Source organism: Puntigrus tetrazona, chromosome 4, assembly GCF_018831695.1.
Source record: "Puntigrus tetrazona isolate hp1 chromosome 4, ASM1883169v1, whole genome shotgun sequence".
Classification (NCBI taxonomy): domain Eukaryota; kingdom Metazoa; phylum Chordata; class Actinopteri; order Cypriniformes; family Cyprinidae; genus Puntigrus; species Puntigrus tetrazona.
Window position 1 is genome coordinate 2,978,067 of NC_056702.1, and position 18,363 is coordinate 2,996,429.

The following is an 18,363-nucleotide window of genomic DNA, read 5'->3' on the forward strand; positions in this document are numbered from 1 at the left end:
AAGAGCAATGTGCGTATTTTTTCATGTTAAATGTTGTTAGTAGCAATGCGTGTTAAGCAGTGAAATGTCATTGACAATTTTCCTTATAATCTAATGTGATTTTTTTTTTTTCTTTAATTCAAGGATGCATCAAAAGTGTCAGTAGAGATATATAATGTAGAAGATCCCCATTTCAAATAAATGCTGTGTTTTTGATAATTATATTAAAAATGTTCACAAAAACCGCACGAAAGCAAAAGCAACTTTTTTTTCAACATCGACAATAATCAGAAACAGATTTTGAGCAGCTAATAAGCACAATTATTCAGATGGATCATGTAACACTAAAAATCTTGCTCTGCGTTCCAGGTCGGTTGATTTTAAAATAAATACAGTTAGAAAAACACTATTTTTACTTATTTTTTAAACTACAATAATTATTTTAATAATTATTACCTTGCGTTATTACTGTTTTACAGTGTTTGTGATTAAATAAATTAAGCCAGGGTTAGCATTTTTTGTACAGTAGTGTATTTCCAAGTTAATAATTTTTCTGTTAAAACGTATGCATTATGTGAGCTGTTAAAATAATTACATTAATAACATTATTTTTTAAGTAATTTTAGGAGTTATATTGTCATGGGCACAGTAAAATTAGATATAACTTGGCACAAAAATGATCAATAAGTGATTTTTTTCATATAAAACCGCGTTAACCTGCATTTTGGTTACGTCTTGTGAGTATTTTAACACTATCATAGTAACAATATCTCACTTTTTTTTTGGTTTTATTTTTTTATTCAGTAAAAGGGGCATCAATCCAAATCATTTTGTGCCCATCAATACGCTTTAGATTAACTTATACGGATAGAGCTATCATTGATCCTGGAATAATCTTTACGTAGAGGTCATTTATGATGTTGCTTCCCTGTCGGTTGTGTATTCAAAAACCCGAATGATCGTGTCCATATCTGCAAGATAAGAAAAGTGAGTGCGTTGGACCACAGTACTTTAGCCATCGCCGACTGACATGATCGTGGAAAGTGGTTTCTATGGCAGGTGGTTGCAGGGCAGGGTTCGCTGCTGACGTCAGCTGAAAAGGAAATTCGGTTCAGGGACGGAGCCTGTTATTACATTTTCATGAGAGATTACGAAGACAACGGCATAAACGGGGTCAATTCTGATTTCATTTCAACTTTAAACGCTGATGATGCGGAGACGAGAGGGAAGTTAGGCGGATTAGTGGAAACAAACATTTATTTTCCGTCCTCATTTCGCCCCTGGAAACCGCATTAGAATTTGAATTCCAGAGCGTTAATTTGATAGTTGGCCGGGAGCCTGCCCCTCTTTTCCCTGTTAATAGGTTGCGCCAGTGTGTGTGTGTGTGTGTGTGTGTGTGTGTGTCGCTGAGAGAAACATGGAGAACATTTTGGCATATGGTGTTGAGATGAATATTTAAACAGTACCAATCTGCTTTCTGTATGATCTCGCAGATGCCGTTTAGAAACTCTTTTCATAATTCACTCTTCACGAAAGCGTTGTGCGCAAGCGTGCTTCAATCCGATACGGACCGTTTTCTTCATGCATGTTAGATCCTCAGGCACAACTGCACAGTGTGACACGATTTACGGCAGTGGAACGAGCGATATGAGGACTAGATGAGGACAGAGAGAAAGGGACGGACTGAGGGCGTCTGCACACTGCTGCAGAGAGTGCTGTAAATCCATTCACTACAACTGAAATGGTGCTTCACGAGGACGTAGGGAAGGAGTGTTCGAATTAATTAAAGTCCAAAAGGTCTCTATGGTTTTCTTCCCTGCAAAGGTCCATATAAATCATAACTCAGGCTGGCAGGAGTCAGTAAGGCTTGAAATAAGCAGTGTGCATTGGAGAAAAAAAAAAAAAAAAAAAATAAATAAATATATATATATATATATATATATATATATATATATATATATATATATATATATATATATATTTTTTTTTTATTTTATTTTTTTCTCCAATGCACACTGCTTATTTATTTATATTTAATATATATATATATATATATATATATATATATATATATATATATATATATATATATATATATATATATATATATATATATGTGTGTGTGTGTGTGTGTGTGTGTGTTCAAAAAACCTTTAGAGAACAGTTCTTAAAAGAACAAAAATAACATTTTAATAGTCTGAAGAACCTTTTTCCATTTTAAAAATATTCTTGTCCAATGTAAAGTTTTTTTTATATAACCATCAACGTCCATAATGAACTTTTCTTTTTAAGAGTGTAGTCAAAGCTGCTGCTTCATCCAGAATAAACTTTTCAACATAAATTCATGGGCGGTTTTTCACATGAATCTTTGCTTCAGCTTCGACCTGCACAGAACAAAAGATAAACTAGGCAGCACGAAACTCTTATTAGTTATTTATCGCATGCATCCGTTTTTTTTATAATGCTCATTATAAAAACTGTGAGCAAAAGCAACTGCATCCAAAAGGGGGCGCTATGATCTTATTAGTTTGAAAACAACCCCTGGTCAGACCACACCAAGTCCAGCCTCCGACTTTCAATAAGCATTAATATGCTCGCCTGCGCTCCCTAGCTTTGAGCCTAAATTTGCCTAATTGCACGTGGTACAGTTTGAATTTACATAAAAACGACTGGCTAATGCAGGCGTAGGAGATCAAGAGGCCAAAAAGTCACCGAGGCTCAATTGTGTGACGGCTTGGTCTCAGCACTAACAAGGACGAGATAAAGTCCTGCATTCAGACCAGTTGCACTGTGGTGGGCTTGTCTGATCTAGTCGACATGCAGCACCCCCCACAGGGCAGTTCACATCAATTACAGCCCAGCATTCGTGCTGCGTTAGGACACACATGACCGCTAAAGATTTCAATGTATATATGAATCATTTTTAATGTGCTCTTTGTTGTGGTCTCTCTCTCTCACTTTCTGCAGTGTGTCTGGAGGCGAGTTGTTCGACCGGATCGTGGAGAAAGGTTTCTACACGGAGAAAGATGCCAGCACGCTTATCAGACAAGTACTAGATGCCGTGAACTACCTCCACAGTATGGGCATCGTACACAGAGATCTAAAGGTGAGCGAAACACAACCACATTCACAGTTCTGCTCCGGTTTGACACGTTTGAGTTCAATACGAGTCCCTTTTCTCTCTTCAGCCAGAGAACCTGCTCTATTTCAACCCTCAAGATGGCTCAAAGATCATGATTAGTGATTTCGGTTTGTCCAAAATGGAGGGGACGGGTGATGTCATGTCCACAGCCTGCGGAACGCCGGGATACGTGGGTAAGAGTTTAGATATGAAAGAGAGATCGTGATTTTGTAGATGCGTACATGTACTGTATTTATTTTAGCTATTAAGAGTGACTGCATGTGTCGGTTCATTTGTGTGCGGCCTGTATATGCACTTGAAGCTTATTCTTATCTCATACTGACAGAACTGCCCCTGAGTCGCCTGCTTTTCCCCTGTGATTAGAGCTACCGCGGCACTCTGAGCCAACATGGCTGTATGTGATGCTGCATGCTCAGTAAACACACACAGTTTAGAAAATATTGCATTAGAAAAGTAACTTATCATATGTTCAGAAATGTTGCTATTAAATATAGCTTTTGTTAACTGAAATTGAAGCTAAAATAAAATATAAGTATTGAAATGAAAAAGAAATCCAAGTAAAATATAAATAATATCATGAACTATTTTCAAATATAAATATTATAAATGTTACAATATATAATAATATAATTAACGTTCATATTAAATATACATATTTAATGAAAAACCTAAAAGAAAATTTAAAATGTTGTCTGAAATAAGGTTTGAGTACAGAAATGACTAAAATAAAAAAAAAAAAAAAAGCTTAAAATAACTAATAATAATAAAAAAACAATAAACCACTAACACCCACTATGACAGCATAGTCAAAGCTAATAAAAATAAAAATAAATAATATTATTAATATACTAGAATATATTACAACTAAAATAACAATAGGTGGTATCAGATGGAAGTACAATGGAATTTTAATTCATACAACGTGACTGTTGAATCATAACTACAAAAAAACAGCATATCGAATAATAATAATAATAATAATAATAACAACAACAGTATATCAGTAACACTTTACAGTAAGGAGTTTGTTAACATTAGTTAACCATCTTACAGCATTTTTTTTTTAAATCTGGGTTGAACTAATATTTGTTCATAATACATTAACTGTGTTAATTTAGTGAAGTATTGAAGAAATTCTGGAGAAATGGACAACTGAGATTAATAAATAAATAAATAAACAAGTTTAAGAAATGGCAGAAACTAATTGATTTAACTTACAAGTGTAGTACCTGTGAAAGTCAAATTTTAGAGTCATATGGTTGAAATACCTCCATCACACACCGTAACTAAACCAGAGTAAAGTCACCAGGGTGTGAGTCTCAGCAGGGTTGAGTTTCTTGCATGCCTCTTCATGCATGTGTGTTTAAGGCAGTCTTTACGGGCAGGTTTCCATGGTAACTGTGTTTAAGCGGCGCTGTGGCGGCTATAAAATGAGTCTTCAACCAGTTGCTTCCTGGAGCGGGGTCAGACTCTGCTTTGCGTGAGCTTTCTCCTCAATGGAAACACTAGAGCTGAATGAGAGCAGCACACAGGCATGCATTCAGTGTGTGTTTGTATGAGTGTGTGCGTCTGGAATGCCCTCTTTTTGTCTTTAAATGGTAACAATCTCACACCGAGCTCTCCGAATCAAATTTAAGGATCAACCGCCGTCATCGTTTTCTATCCTTTAGCTCCTCGTCTTTCTCCCTATTTTTGCTTCACCGTCTGTCTCATGCACACACACACACACACACACACACACACATCTCTTTAGTAGACACTTCAGATGCGATGATGGGATTATATTGATCATAGCCTCAAAATAGCCCGTCTTGGAAAACGTCCATTCCTGCAGTCCTGAGACAGGAACGAACCGTTTAATTTTCATAGGGAGATGAACCGAAGCAGGTTTGGTTTGCGCGTACTCAATTAAACTGTAAAAGAAGCCCGAGTGCACCAGTTTGTGTACTTGCAGGAATAAAAAAACTGAGTAACTTTTCACCATTACAGACGGCTTTTGTAATGAGTTCCAGATCAGTCACGGTTTTTCCTCATAATAGTAATAATAATAATATAAAAAAATTTTAATGTGACTTTTTAATCTCACAATTTCTTAGTTTAACCATTTTTTTCTATACCACTTAAAAAAAAATTAATTTTCAGGATTTAAAGATATTGTCACAATTGTTAAATATGTAACTTGCTATTCTAAGAACACTCTCAGAAATAGAGGTACTTAAGCGGTCACTAATATGTGCTAATATCTACATTTATTATTAATAAATTAATATGTATTATTTCTGTTCCTCGGGTTGTTTCAAATTGGTATATTGTTTTATCACCGTGTTTGAGTTTGGTGTGGTCTTCCTAATTGAGAGTTCATCCTTTCTATAGTAGAGTATCAGATATTAGATGTTTAAATTAAACAGTTATCTGACCAGATATCATATTAAATCATATTTGATTTTATTCAGTGAAACATTTTAAACCGATTCAAAGAAATGGATCAAACCTGCCAACTTAAGTGAAGCTTAACTACCGACTTTTATATAGTTTTAAACAGTGTCATAGTTTTTGAACTACAGTAAATGTATTATGAATATTTAATACATAACACAACCTCCTTGTGTCTTTTTTTCCCCCGAATACATAGCCCTTGTAAATAGCTATAATGCAGCTCTTTTTGTCAAGCCGCAGCTTGGCTTTAGTTGAAGTGTTTGATGAATTATGCATCGCTTGTAGCCTAGCAAGCTACAGGTTAAAAGCGTCTTTCTCATCACTGCTACCTGTGTGTTTGTTTTAAGAGCCGTTGTTTAAAGGTCACACGGTTTCTGTCATTTCTGATGGAAATGTGCTCGTTTGAAGGGCTTCTCGAAGCACAGCTTTCACGGGGTAACAGACTAGTCCGGCACGCACACACACACAATAGACGACTCCAGTAAGCCCTTAAACCACAGAAGCGAAGCTTTTGTGCCGCGAGTGAAAGCTCGTTTCCTGAAGGGAGGAAGAAAACGTCTAGAGGAGAATAATAGAATAAATTTAGACGGACTCCTGTGGAGAGTAACAGGATTATGAGCATGCGAGTGCGCGTGAAGGTGTGCGTCTCAGAAAGATGGTAAATTGAGTGCCCTTTTCGTGATTTCTACGCTCGTCTGCTTTCCCAGAAACCCGCACTCGCATGTTTACTAACAAAACACGTTCAAGTCATTACGTTTATGTAGCGGCGAGAGACAGAAAGTGTGACGTCAGGCGTGACGCGATTCATCTCGGTCGGATCTGATCCGATTCTTTCTCGCTTCTCAGCTCCAGAGGTTCTCGCCCAGAAGCCGTACAGCAAAGCCGTGGACTGCTGGTCTATCGGAGTCATTGCCTACATCCTGTGAGTACCCACAATGCCACACTCGACCTTTCATTTATAAGCCGGGGAATGCTTGAACGAAACTTTCAGAAGAAAAGCGTCAGTGGAGCGCTGAGTAAATGACCCATCTCTCCAGATGAGCTACAGATGTTGTGCCCCACTTTACTCAAACTCCTTATACGGGCTTATTGTTGTGGTGCAGTTTGAGTGAGTCATTAAAACAGAAAAGAGAGAGTTTGCGTCTCACAAATATTTCAGATGTTGATTAATGGAAGATTTCTGGACTTTCTCTGGTTCCTCAGCAGATGGAAACGCTTTCTTACCAGTAAACACTGCGGTGTTACCATGGTACACAATGAGAGTATGAGATGCTAATGTCATGATACTCATATGAAAATTGTTGATTTAAATAATTATATGATATTAGCAAGTTTTATATTAAAATTAGTGCTGTCAAATGATTAATCGCAATTAATTGCAACCAAAATAATTTTTTTCCTTAACATAATTTGTGTTTGTACTGTTACAAACACACACACATACAGCATATATTTATTTATATTTATTTACATGTAAATGCATTTATATATTGAATGTGTTATATTTTATATAGAAATTATTTCATATATAAAAATGTTTTTTTTCTTAAATATGTTTGTATTTATATACACACATAATAAATATACACAGTGAACAAATATATTGTGTAAAGAAAAACTTATTTTGGGTGTGATTAATCATTTGACCGAACTAACAATTTTTGCAGTTATTTGAAACAATATAGCAATTGATAAAAACAGGATTTTCTCATATTTTTCTCCATATTTCCCATATATTTGCCAATAATATAGGACAGTGATATCTATTATTTATCCAAACTATATAGTCAATTTTTATATATATTAAAAAAAAATACATTTGTGAGAATGATGACTCGCTCCCAGAATCAAGATCAAGAATTGATTCATTTGGAACAGACAGCTTGAACCGTTTCATCAAGAAGGATATAACTTAAGTCTTAAGAAAGGTCATATTATGACTTTTCTTGATATAATTTTCCAGCTAAATATGTATGGTAATCATCCCTTACACTACAAGTACATTGTCCCAAAAAAAATTAAAACTAAATAATTCCAATACCACTGTGATATTTTCATTTCACCTTCTCTTTCTCCCTCTGTATGTTTTCTTCTTTTTCTTAGTGTGGGAACGTTCATAAGGACACCGAGAGTGTGTCATAAAAGCTGTACATTTCACATGTGCTGTGGCCATCTGTGCTTCTCTGCCTGTGAAATTAGCATTAGCACTAAGTGGAGACAAACCGACATGAAAACAAGTGCCTCGTCACCTCTTCATATCTCAGTCCACTGCCGTTCTCTGTGTACATCCGAGTCAATTGTCTTTCGTTTTGGTCTTTCGATCCCGGGCTGCTCTGGGGCGACTCCTGCACCAACACAAACACTCACACTGTCTGTCAACAAACTGCTGAAGCTGTCGTTCCCATCACTCCCACTCACAGCTGCCCTGATCCCAAATATTCACGAGTTTGTTTACGGTGTTCACTTGGTTCATTAACGGTTAGCGTTAACTTGCTTGTTTAACTCTCGCAATTTAAAAAGTACGTCACCCAAAAATAAAACCGACTAAAAACCTGCTCTCTCTGAGGCCATCCAAGATCCAAGATTTGGAGAAATATAGCACCAGTTCACTGCAGTGAATGGGTGCCGTCAGAATGAGACGTCGCAATAATCCACAATAACATATTGTACGTGAAAAGCTGCATGTTTGTATGAAATAAATCCTTCATTAACATATAACTTCAAACTGTTACTTTCGGCTAAAATACAAATCCTTTCGCCATAATGCCGTTTTCTCTTGATCTCTTCTGAATCAGGAGAGAAATATGCACAGATCAAGACTGAAACACAGATCAACTGAAAGAAGCATTATTATAGGATTATGGAAAAGTTAAAATGTCTCAATGATAGATTTCTTTATTACAAAAACAGCCTTTCATGTCTAATGACATTAATTGACGGACTGGAGTCATCTTGTGAATTACTGAGATGTTTTAGCAGCTGTTCGTGAATTATTTTCACGAACTTAAACAACAAGCAAACATATAAAAGGTTTGTGAAAAGTGGCCTCTTTATGACTAATTGCTGAAAGAGAGACGCTAACGCTAAAAAAAAAGCAAAAATCACGAAACTGGAAAATTCTAATAAAACTAAAAGCAAATTCCGAATATTGATAAGCATACAAGTGTATAAATAATGCTACAATAACTCCCGACAAGGGCCTCTGCCCACCTCTTTCTCGGAGCCAGCTGTCCGCTAGAGCTTGGAGTCTGATCTTATGGATGGTTGGCCTCCTCTCAGGTGTGATTATTGCAGTGACAACCGGCCGAAACCGTAGCTAATTCTCTTAGCGTCTGATTAGCTAACCCAACGAGAAGAGAGAAAAACACAAAGCTAATGGGGTCGAAATCAGGCAGAAAATTACCATCCCTTTCTCCCCCACTGCCTCCGTTCCCCACGAGGAAAGGTATTTTAATGGCTTTGATGATGGGAGGAGAAAAACATTCCAAGAGATGTGTTGTGGAAATTTGATTTACGTTGATCAGCTTTAATCAGCTGTCTTTCTTTTCAGATTTCCAGCCCATGGGGTTTATTTACGCTTATTTACGAAGCGTAACGTTTAACCGTTGAATCAAGGTGTGAGCTGACGTGTTTTCAGAGGATCACGGCGATAATCTAAAGGGATCGTTCACTTCGAAGTGAAAATCTGGCATTATTTATGCGACACTTATCATCAATATGACAAAACAAGTATATAAAAGCAGTCCTAATGACTTTTGCATTACAGTGTTTCGATGCTATGTTGTAACGTGGGCCACTTTTGTAAAGCTTTCATTGTTGATATTTGGGAGCTTGACAAATATGATCTTTCTTTGAAAAGAGCTCGCTTGATTACATTCACACTTTGAATGAGCTGTAATATGGAAGGATGATACAATAAACTTCTGTTTTCTTACAGATTGTGTGGTTACCCTCCCTTTTATGACGAGAATGACTCCAAACTCTTTGAGCAGATCCTGAAAGCGGACTACGAGTTCGACGCGCCGTACTGGGATGATATATCTGATTCAGGTATATCCTCTCTGGGAAGTGCAGAAAAGAAGCACATCTTGGTCTGGTTTATAGGCGTTTAATCTATAACACACTCACTCACTCATCTATCAGTAACTTCAAATGCTGCCAGCAAAAGAGGAAAAATGTTTTACAGGAAACTCTGAGTGCCGCGTCTGGCATTCAGTAAACACCACGGGCATTAGCTCTATGAAATCCTTCCAACCTACAAATCAGGGAACTGTGAATGAATCCAAATTTTGCTGTCAGTCTTTCCACTGATAAAACTCAAACTCTCAGATTTATCTCACCAACAGGAGGAATGTGGCATAGTGTAGGTTCGCAGTGTAGACGGCAAATATGATGCCTTGAAACGTCAGCGTACTGATGTGTGTTATGCATTTTTTTAAATGGTTTTCATCATTTTTATATTTAAATGTACAGCAAAAGACTTCATCAGTTGTTTGATGGAAAAGGACCCGACAAAGCGATACACATGTGAACAGGCCCTTCGACATCCCTGGTAAGTCAGTATTTTCCTGATTTATTAAATAGATTGTTGTTATTATTATTATTATTATTATTATTATTAATAATTTTACAAAATAAAACAGTCATTTTAGTCAAATAATAATGTATAGTTATTATTATTATTATTATTATTATTATTATTATTATTATTATTATTATTATTTAAACAATAATTTAGTTGAAAATCATTTTATTGTAGAGCAACAATGTTAAAATTAATGACAAGATAAATTTACAGTCAAAAGTCCTTTCAACAATAAACCGGTAACTTTGTTATATAAAATAATAATAATAGTATTAAATGCACATGTATTTACATATTCATTATTATTGATAACAACAATAATAAACAGCTGTTCTTACTAATAAAATAGTACATTAGCTGAGCTGTAGGTGATGTTTAAATAATAGATTTAACAAAGGTACTTTTGTGAAGTAGGTCCCTGCAAATTATTGTTCTTTATGATTTACTTTTATATTATTGGACTCTCTTTCAGGTCCTCAAAGACCCTTAAGCTTTACCAGAACAATTAAACTGTGACCCTATAAACAGCATTTAGAGAACTTCATTTCTCGTTATTAGTGCAGAGTTTCATTGGTATTAGATTGAGACGCTGTCTGCGTCAGCCGGGGATTGCGTGTACGCTCCGAGTATCAGGCTGAATTCAGTCTCTCTATTATCATGCAGCAAGATCTCTCTCAAGGGCAGGAGGAAAGCTACTGAATAAACGCTAGCCAATTAAGACGCTGCGCCTAATCTCACATTATGTATTCCAAAGCGCTAATCGGCAATTAGCACATCCTCTACAGGCACCTTTAACAAGCCTTTACCAAACACTGGAGTCTGAAATACTGGAGAACCGAGCCGAAGGATCGGAAACCGTAGGGAATTTACACACTTTGGAGTAAATCAAAGTGCTACTTAAGAGGACAGGACGAAGTGAAGAGGTGAACAAGGGTGCAAAGTTTTGATTTTGTCGCTTCGCTTTTCAGGATCGCGGGAGACACTGCGCTCTGCAAGAACATCCACGAGTCTGTCAGTCGACAAATGCGCAAAAACTTTGCAAAAAGCAAATGGAGAGTAAGTAGAAGTGACAATTTTGCAGAACTAAATGGTAGCTTAGAGTACTGTAGGTCTTGGGCCTCGTTTTGCTTCTCTTTGACCTTGAGTTCTCGTCTCTCCGCAAATCAGCAAGCCTTCAACGCCACGGCCGTGGTTCGCCACATGAGAAGACTGCAGTTGGGCAGTAGCATGGGGAGCAGCATGGACCAGTCAAACAACGCCAACCAAAACCGCATACTGAACGCCAACCAGACTCCAAACCTACCGCCCAACACCACACCAAACTCCACCCAAAACCACAAACCGGCTACCAACGCAAACGCCGTGCTCATTAACGATATGGCCACAGGAAGCACCTCTATACCACGCAAAGACTGTAAGTATCAGTCATGTATCATATTCATCAACATGGATATTGCGTTTTTTATTTAAAATGTCCTTAACCAACAGTTTTAGACCCGCTCCTGTCAAGATGCTAACTTTTTTTGTTGTTGTTGTTATTTACTAATATATTGGTGAATTATGTATATTGTATTTAACTTTATCTATCTTCTATTTATTTTAATTTTCTTCTATTTATTTGTTTTTTTTCTCTCTAATATGAACAAGCAGATTGTGGGAGTTATTAATCATGGACAGTATCTTCACGTTATTATCATTATTCAATTTGTATTGTCACACAATAGGCAGAGATTTTAAGCCATTTGAAGTAAAAAAAAAAGTCATTTAAAACCAAATATAATAAATGTTCAGATGCAGAAAAGCATCTAGAATAGCTGAATAATGTTAAATTAAGTATAATTTCTGCTGTAATTGCCTAACCCTAGTTCTTACTAAACATAAATGCACTAACTGATGGATCTGGATTTCTAGGTACTGCCCCTCCCCACACTTCCTGTTCCCTGGCATCAGCTGCTTCCTCCTCTGCCTCAGGGGCGGAGCCCTGCAGGCCCCTCCCTCCCTCAGTTGCGTCGGTGAGCACAGTGCTAACTGGGACCAAGTGACGCCAGGTTCTGCGGGGAGAGAGCTGGGAGGCCACCGCCCTGTGAGCCCCGCCCCTCAGCCCACTCCCCGCCCTGCCGTCCAATAAGGCAGAGGACTGACCCATCGCCATAGCAACCACCGAGAGGCTCAAAACACTGCGCGCGCCTAACGCACTCCTGCCATTTAACCTCCAGGCCACTAGAGGGTGCAATGCATGCAGCGGCAGGAGATGGGGATTTCCAGCAGAAGGCTTCCAATTTGAGAAGTGAATTCGTGCGGCTGGACAGAACTATGATGTCTTTGCTATGAATGTGCTACGAACCTCGCCAGCCATCAAAAAAAAAGGAAAAAAAAACGAAGAATGCAGAGGTTTAGGTGCGAAAGCGTGTGCATGATCACGTCCGCCCTTATAGGAGGACGGCACCAATGTCAAATGATTCTTCTTACTATATCGTAACATGTCTAGCTCTTCCCTCTTTACTTTCTCTATCTACTCACGATTTACGGTATTTCTCGTTAGCTACCATTTTAATCTTTCGGGGGTTTTTCCACTGATGCGTCACGCTGACCTGCAGAAGTGCTTTTAATAATCACGTTAGACTGTTTTGCGACATTTTCCGAGTCGAGACTTATGTTTGCACATTTGTACGAGAGAACAGGTAGCGTTTTACGAAATGGGAGATTACCGATTTGCGACCTCGCCGTCGTGTTTTAGCTTTGGGAAGTTCGAGATATCTGTTAAAACATGCAATATGTTTGACCGTTATCTTACTTTACTGGACTTTTTTCTTTTAAAGCAGAGAGAAAAACGTGTTTCTGCTTCAAACGTGACTTTAAATACACACAGACAGTCAGTGTTAGTTATTGAATAAAGTATAACTGTTAATACGCAACTCAAATCTCCCGAAAAGCCATGGCAGCGTCTTTCTACGCCCAGTGTACGAGTTCTCAGGGAATTCCGCAGCTGCACTGGGCAACTTAATGATGGTATCTTTAGTAACGCCTCCATGGTTTGAGATCGTCTCATTCCGGCTGGAATAATGTCAAAAATGTTGATTACGATGATGGACAGCTGTTTAACTCTCACGATTGTATGAAAATTTGACCATGCTGGACTACTGATATGTTATGCTACGTTCATGCCATTTCGGAATTAGCCTACAGTGATAACAACCTCCTAATAGAGAGCAAGAGTCAGGGTCTGGAAGTAAATGCCATCGGTTTTCTCCATTAGAGATTTTAAGCCTTTAATCGCCTACTGGTTGTTTATCAATGGTATTTTTTTACGCTTATCAATAGCATTATTTCAACATTCTGGTGAAAAACTACATGATTCTGAAAAAAAAACTACACTCCCGTAAACCACTAATGCTAATGACTGATCTGCGCTTTCAAACTACTTGGCTTATAACTCTTAAATGGAGAAAATGAATGGGATTATTGCACTCTATTCCACAAGTTAAGGGCGGGACTGACTGTTTCATTCGGCCAATGGGAGACGGAGGAGTGTTTACGAAACCGGTTACTATTTCTGCAACATTTAGTGATGCTAGTGGCATAGAAACTTCACTTTAAAGAGGTAGTTTAAGCCAGCATATCATGGTGTACTTTCTTCACTCTTCCTGATTTTGCAAAAAAAGTGGCTATTTAATGTGGCTGTTATATATTTTGCAGTAAAGTCATCATTATGCGTAATTCTGACTCGAACGCAGCATAACTTTCAGTGACTTTTAGCATCTTTCCAGCACGACTCAAAGTGTCTGAATTTCTAGCATTGGTTTAAGGGCTAAGTTAAGGTTTTTACACTTCCTTATTGATGGGTGACTGGTCTTCTGTCCCCGACCTGCTCTGCTTATTATGTCCTGTCGGGTTTTTAAAGTGACTGATGTCTTCTTTGCCCTTTATGGTTTGTTAATATCACAGGAGGGAACCTCGTCTACGGACAAGATTTAGGAGTGTGTGACATTTTCCAAAGTGCCATCGAATATCTTCATGCATTTCCCATTAGTTTCATCCTGAATGTTTGTCTCGGTGTGGGCGGCGCTTCACCGTGAGGGGTTTGAGCTAATGGGTTTATTTTTCAGTCAGGTCATGCATGCACCATTTTGTCTTCATTTTCACACTCGAGAGGAGTTCGTAATCTCACGAAACTGGGGCGACGTTACGATTTTGTATGTCACGGAAGCCGTTTTCTTTGAGAGCGAACCATACTGCACATTTCTGTTTCATTCAGAGCCGTTTACGCTGCAAGCGTAAAAGTAACAGTTGATTAAATGAATGTTGAGCTCTTTTGATGGTATCTGTGGCATAATGTTGACTACCGCAGGAAATCATTTCAATTGGTCTCTTACTTTCTAAGAATAAAAGTCAACTAGAAAGGACTTTTCTTAAAGCGCATCTATTAATTTTTCTTTAAAAATATGTTATCTGAGCTAGTTATTCACCTAGTTGACAGTGGCAGTTTGATCTTAAATACATATTTTCTACAAGTTCAGTCATGTAAACCTTTACGTTACCGTTGTGCATATTGTATTAAATTTACCGTATTTTTTATTTGTGACGCATCGTTCGCAAGCAATTTTTCCAGCTAGTTTCATTCTTCGAAAACTGTGCATGAAAAATATTTGATGTAGAAACAGCACAAAAAGCTGATAGCAAACCTCTCAAACTGTAAAGAAATGGCATTGAATTAAAATGTTGACGTAGAAAGTGTGAAATTATTATTTTCTCTTTTTTTGTAACACGCATTCCGGTTATGTCGAAGAAAATAAATAAAATGAGTGTACATGACATTTATTTCATTGCCGTTTCTTGCCTATTCTACTATAAATGTCATTTTTGCTCGTTTTTTTTATAAACTGACGGACGACTGGAAATGATTTTCTGTGGTAACAGGGCTTAACACTTTTGGCTTCAGTGTCCACGTAGTACGTGTTCGTAAGTGCCACTTTCTTCTGTGTGTATTTATGGGTGTAAAATGCAGGAAATCTGTCCGATATGCTGGTTTCGATTTTTTTAAAACCCACAAAAAAAAAAGTATAAACCAAAATAAGGGGGTGTTTTGAACAAAGATAAATAATATAGCTACTGCCACTGCAAGCCAAACCTAAATGTATTTGAAATCTAACAATCAAAAACGTTACCGTAGTAATGAAATGCACACACATGTGCCATGGCTCACACACACACACAAACACACTCGGATCGATCAGCGAGCGCAGTGAAGGTCAGAGGGGAGCGATGTTTCGGTTCACTTCGATTACAGCATCACTGTGGTCTGTCTGCGTCCAGAGCGAATCACTCCGTGCGTCCGAAGGCTTTGTAAATAGACTGTGATTGTGACGTGTCTATCATGTTGTCCCTGAGGAGATGTTAGTGTGTCCCTTGCGTGTCTCATTTCGTTCTCTAAACACTGCCTTTCTCTGCAGTTATCGGGCCACACTTGACTGTAACACACACACACACACACACAGATGTATATTCACAAACCCGTCTCTCACTCAGTGTCGTACGTTCAGAGAAAAATCAAACGTTTCTATTGTACAAACTTCACGCGCGCAACATGGTGAATATTTAACGACGATCTGTTGTGATGCACCTTCTCCGGACGAATCGTTTCCTGACGTTTTCTCTTTTTTTACCAACTCAGGCGTCACTTTTGCCTCTTACGATGAAAAAGCTGTGACTGACAAGTGTCTGTGCTACCCAGTGACTGTGCAGTTTTAAACTTGTCCCTTGAATGTCGACTTCTCGCAAATTTAAGAAAGAAAAAAAAAAAAAAAAACCTTGCAACTGCATCGAATGATTTTATAAAAGAACCGCGAGCATGTTAAATGCGCTTTCCGATTCAACCGATTGTTTGCGTATTTTCAAAAGTCCTCACCATGTAACTATGTGTACGAAGAAATATGTCTATATCTATATGAATATATATTTAAAAAATGCAACTCTGATAATGCAGGCCTTGTGATCTCTGCGTCTCTGACACAACCTGTCCGAAATAAAAGTTGCCCAGTGAAATGTGAATTATATACTCATATGCATGTGACAATGATGATCATATTTTGGGAGTGGCATACGAATACTAACTTTACTGTGACGTGATCTTCTGTTGATATGGGGCTTGTATATCCAATGCCTTTGACAATCATCTGCACATATCAAAGTTTATATTCCATGCTGTAAAGCAATGGGGAATGAATGATTGTTTAATTTTTTTCCTTTCTTTTTCTTTCCTTTTTTCCTTAAATAAATCCTGAATGATCATGATTCGTCTTCAATGGCCTGCTAAGCATCTCGGTATCTCTCGGACCCCCGTTTAGCCGTGTTTTCTGTCGCTGGATCCAGTCTTAAGTGGGTCTTTCATTAGCGGTCAGTGGGGCCGGACGTTGCCGGCCTCCCTCCAGCTCAGAGCTTCAGGCGATGCCTGCTGTTACGGACTCAAAACAGACTGGAAAGAGAGCATGTGAAAACCATCCAGCCATGCGTGACCGCGTACGACCCCGGGCATCTGTGTGTGTGTCTGGCCAACGTGTTAGACATTAGCCGTGTCAAGGAGGCGACGGTGTTTGCCAAGCTACTCGATATTCAAAAAGTACAGGTTGCCTGCCAGCTTAGCAGACATCACACACACACACACACACACACATATGCTTTGCCTGAGTAAACTTGCTTTTCCAGCAGAAAGAGGGGCAATATAAAACTGTATATACAGAATATGCCACATAAACTATATGTTAAAAAAAACCACTTACCTTTACAATTCCCCTTTCAACTGTCTTACTACGATAATCAGTGATCTAGCATATATATATATATATATATATATATATATAATGTGACGAGTCGGCTGCCCCTCCTCTTTATTGTCACCATCACCCCGTCCTTTATTCGCCGCCCTTCACCAGGCTCCCGACGGGAGTGGGTGTGTTCGAGAAGGGGCGTGGTATCGGTCAGGTCTGGCGGCGTGTGACGAGGCGCACCTGAAGGGATTAGCCTTGTCACCGTCGCCGTTAAATACCTGACCGCGTCTCTCCCGGGAGACCGGTCTCTTCCCCCGTGCATGCACGCTGGTGTCCTCGTGGGTCCAGGAAGGGTGCGCGATGGACCTCACCCCGCCGTCCGAGAAGTGCGTCGTGGGACCCCCGTAGTCCAGGCTGTGAGCACACAGCTCATCCCACTCTGCCGCCGGAGCAAAGAAACGACGGAGACGCCGCGGAAGAAGCCGCCGCCCCTCGCGCCCCGGGCCAGAAAAAGGGGAGCGCGTGCGACCGCCGGACTCCGCCCCTTACCTGGACCCTTCCCCCCTGGAACACGGCCTCAACCTTCACTTTTCTCGCGTACACTGCGAGGACACCAGATCCCCCTTTTATTTGGACACTTTTCCCCTGGACACTTTATTATTTTGTATTATTATTTATTTTGTTAATAAAGAAAAGCCTCTCCGAGGCCTGACGCCACGCCCACTGTGTCTGTCGTTGGCTCCTCCCGTCACAGTGGTGGAGAATGCGGGCAAGGCGGAGCTTAGACGGCACAGTTGGGCGACATCTGATGACGTCATCCCCTCTCGCTGGTACCCATGCCGGGACGGAGGAACAACGGAGACTCGCTCCCAGCCACCAGGAAGGGTAAGTGACGCTTGCGTTTACTGTCATTTACCCGGTGGCTGGTTGAGCATTCCGACTAATTCCCGGTTTCTCTGTCCCGGTGCGAGAGGGGAGTTGCCCGGAGAGGAATCCCTGCCCCGCCCACTCCGACCGCTGGAGCCTGGTTGAGGAAGGTAGCACTCCTGCGTGGGCGGCGACCGCCTGACGGGGTTGACGCTTGGGGAGGGGAATGTGACGAGTCGGCTGCCCCTCCTCTTTATTGTCACCATCACCCCGTCCTTTATTCGCCGCCCTTCACCAGGCTCCCGACGGGAGTGGGTGTGTTCGAGAGGAGGGGCGTGGTATCGGTCAGGTCTGGCGGCGTGTGACGAGGCGCACCTGAAGGGGATTAGCCTTGTCACCGTCGCCGTTAAATACCTGACCGCGTCTCTCCTCGGGAGACCGGTCTCTTCCCCCGTGCATGCACGCTGGTGTCCTCGTGGGTCCAGGAAGGGTGCGCGATGGACCTCACCCCGCCGTCCGAGAAGTGCGTCGTGGGACCCCCGTAGTCCAGGCTGTGAGCACACAGCTCATCCCACTCTGCCGCCGGAGCA

At 39.8% G+C, this 18,363-nt stretch overlaps 1 protein-coding gene across 1 annotated transcript in view; it reads left to right on the top strand.

The window, feature by feature from the left end:
* camk1da (calcium/calmodulin-dependent protein kinase 1Da) overlaps positions 1 to 16,433 on the top strand; it is a 50,576-nt gene extending 34,143 nt beyond the window's left edge. Inside the window, exons 4-11 of the mRNA XM_043236798.1 lie at positions 2,947 to 3,085; positions 3,168 to 3,294; positions 6,404 to 6,479; positions 9,495 to 9,607; positions 10,031 to 10,109; positions 11,111 to 11,198; positions 11,310 to 11,556; positions 12,054 to 16,433. Coding sequence (XP_043092733.1) covers positions 2,947 to 3,085; positions 3,168 to 3,294; positions 6,404 to 6,479; positions 9,495 to 9,607; positions 10,031 to 10,109; positions 11,111 to 11,198; positions 11,310 to 11,556; positions 12,054 to 12,184 — 1,000 coding nt within the window. The 3' untranslated portion in view covers positions 12,185 to 16,433. The remainder of the gene's footprint in view (positions 1 to 2,946; positions 3,086 to 3,167; positions 3,295 to 6,403; positions 6,480 to 9,494; positions 9,608 to 10,030; positions 10,110 to 11,110; positions 11,199 to 11,309; positions 11,557 to 12,053) is intronic.
* Positions 16,434 to 18,363: the final 1,930 nt, after the last annotated feature.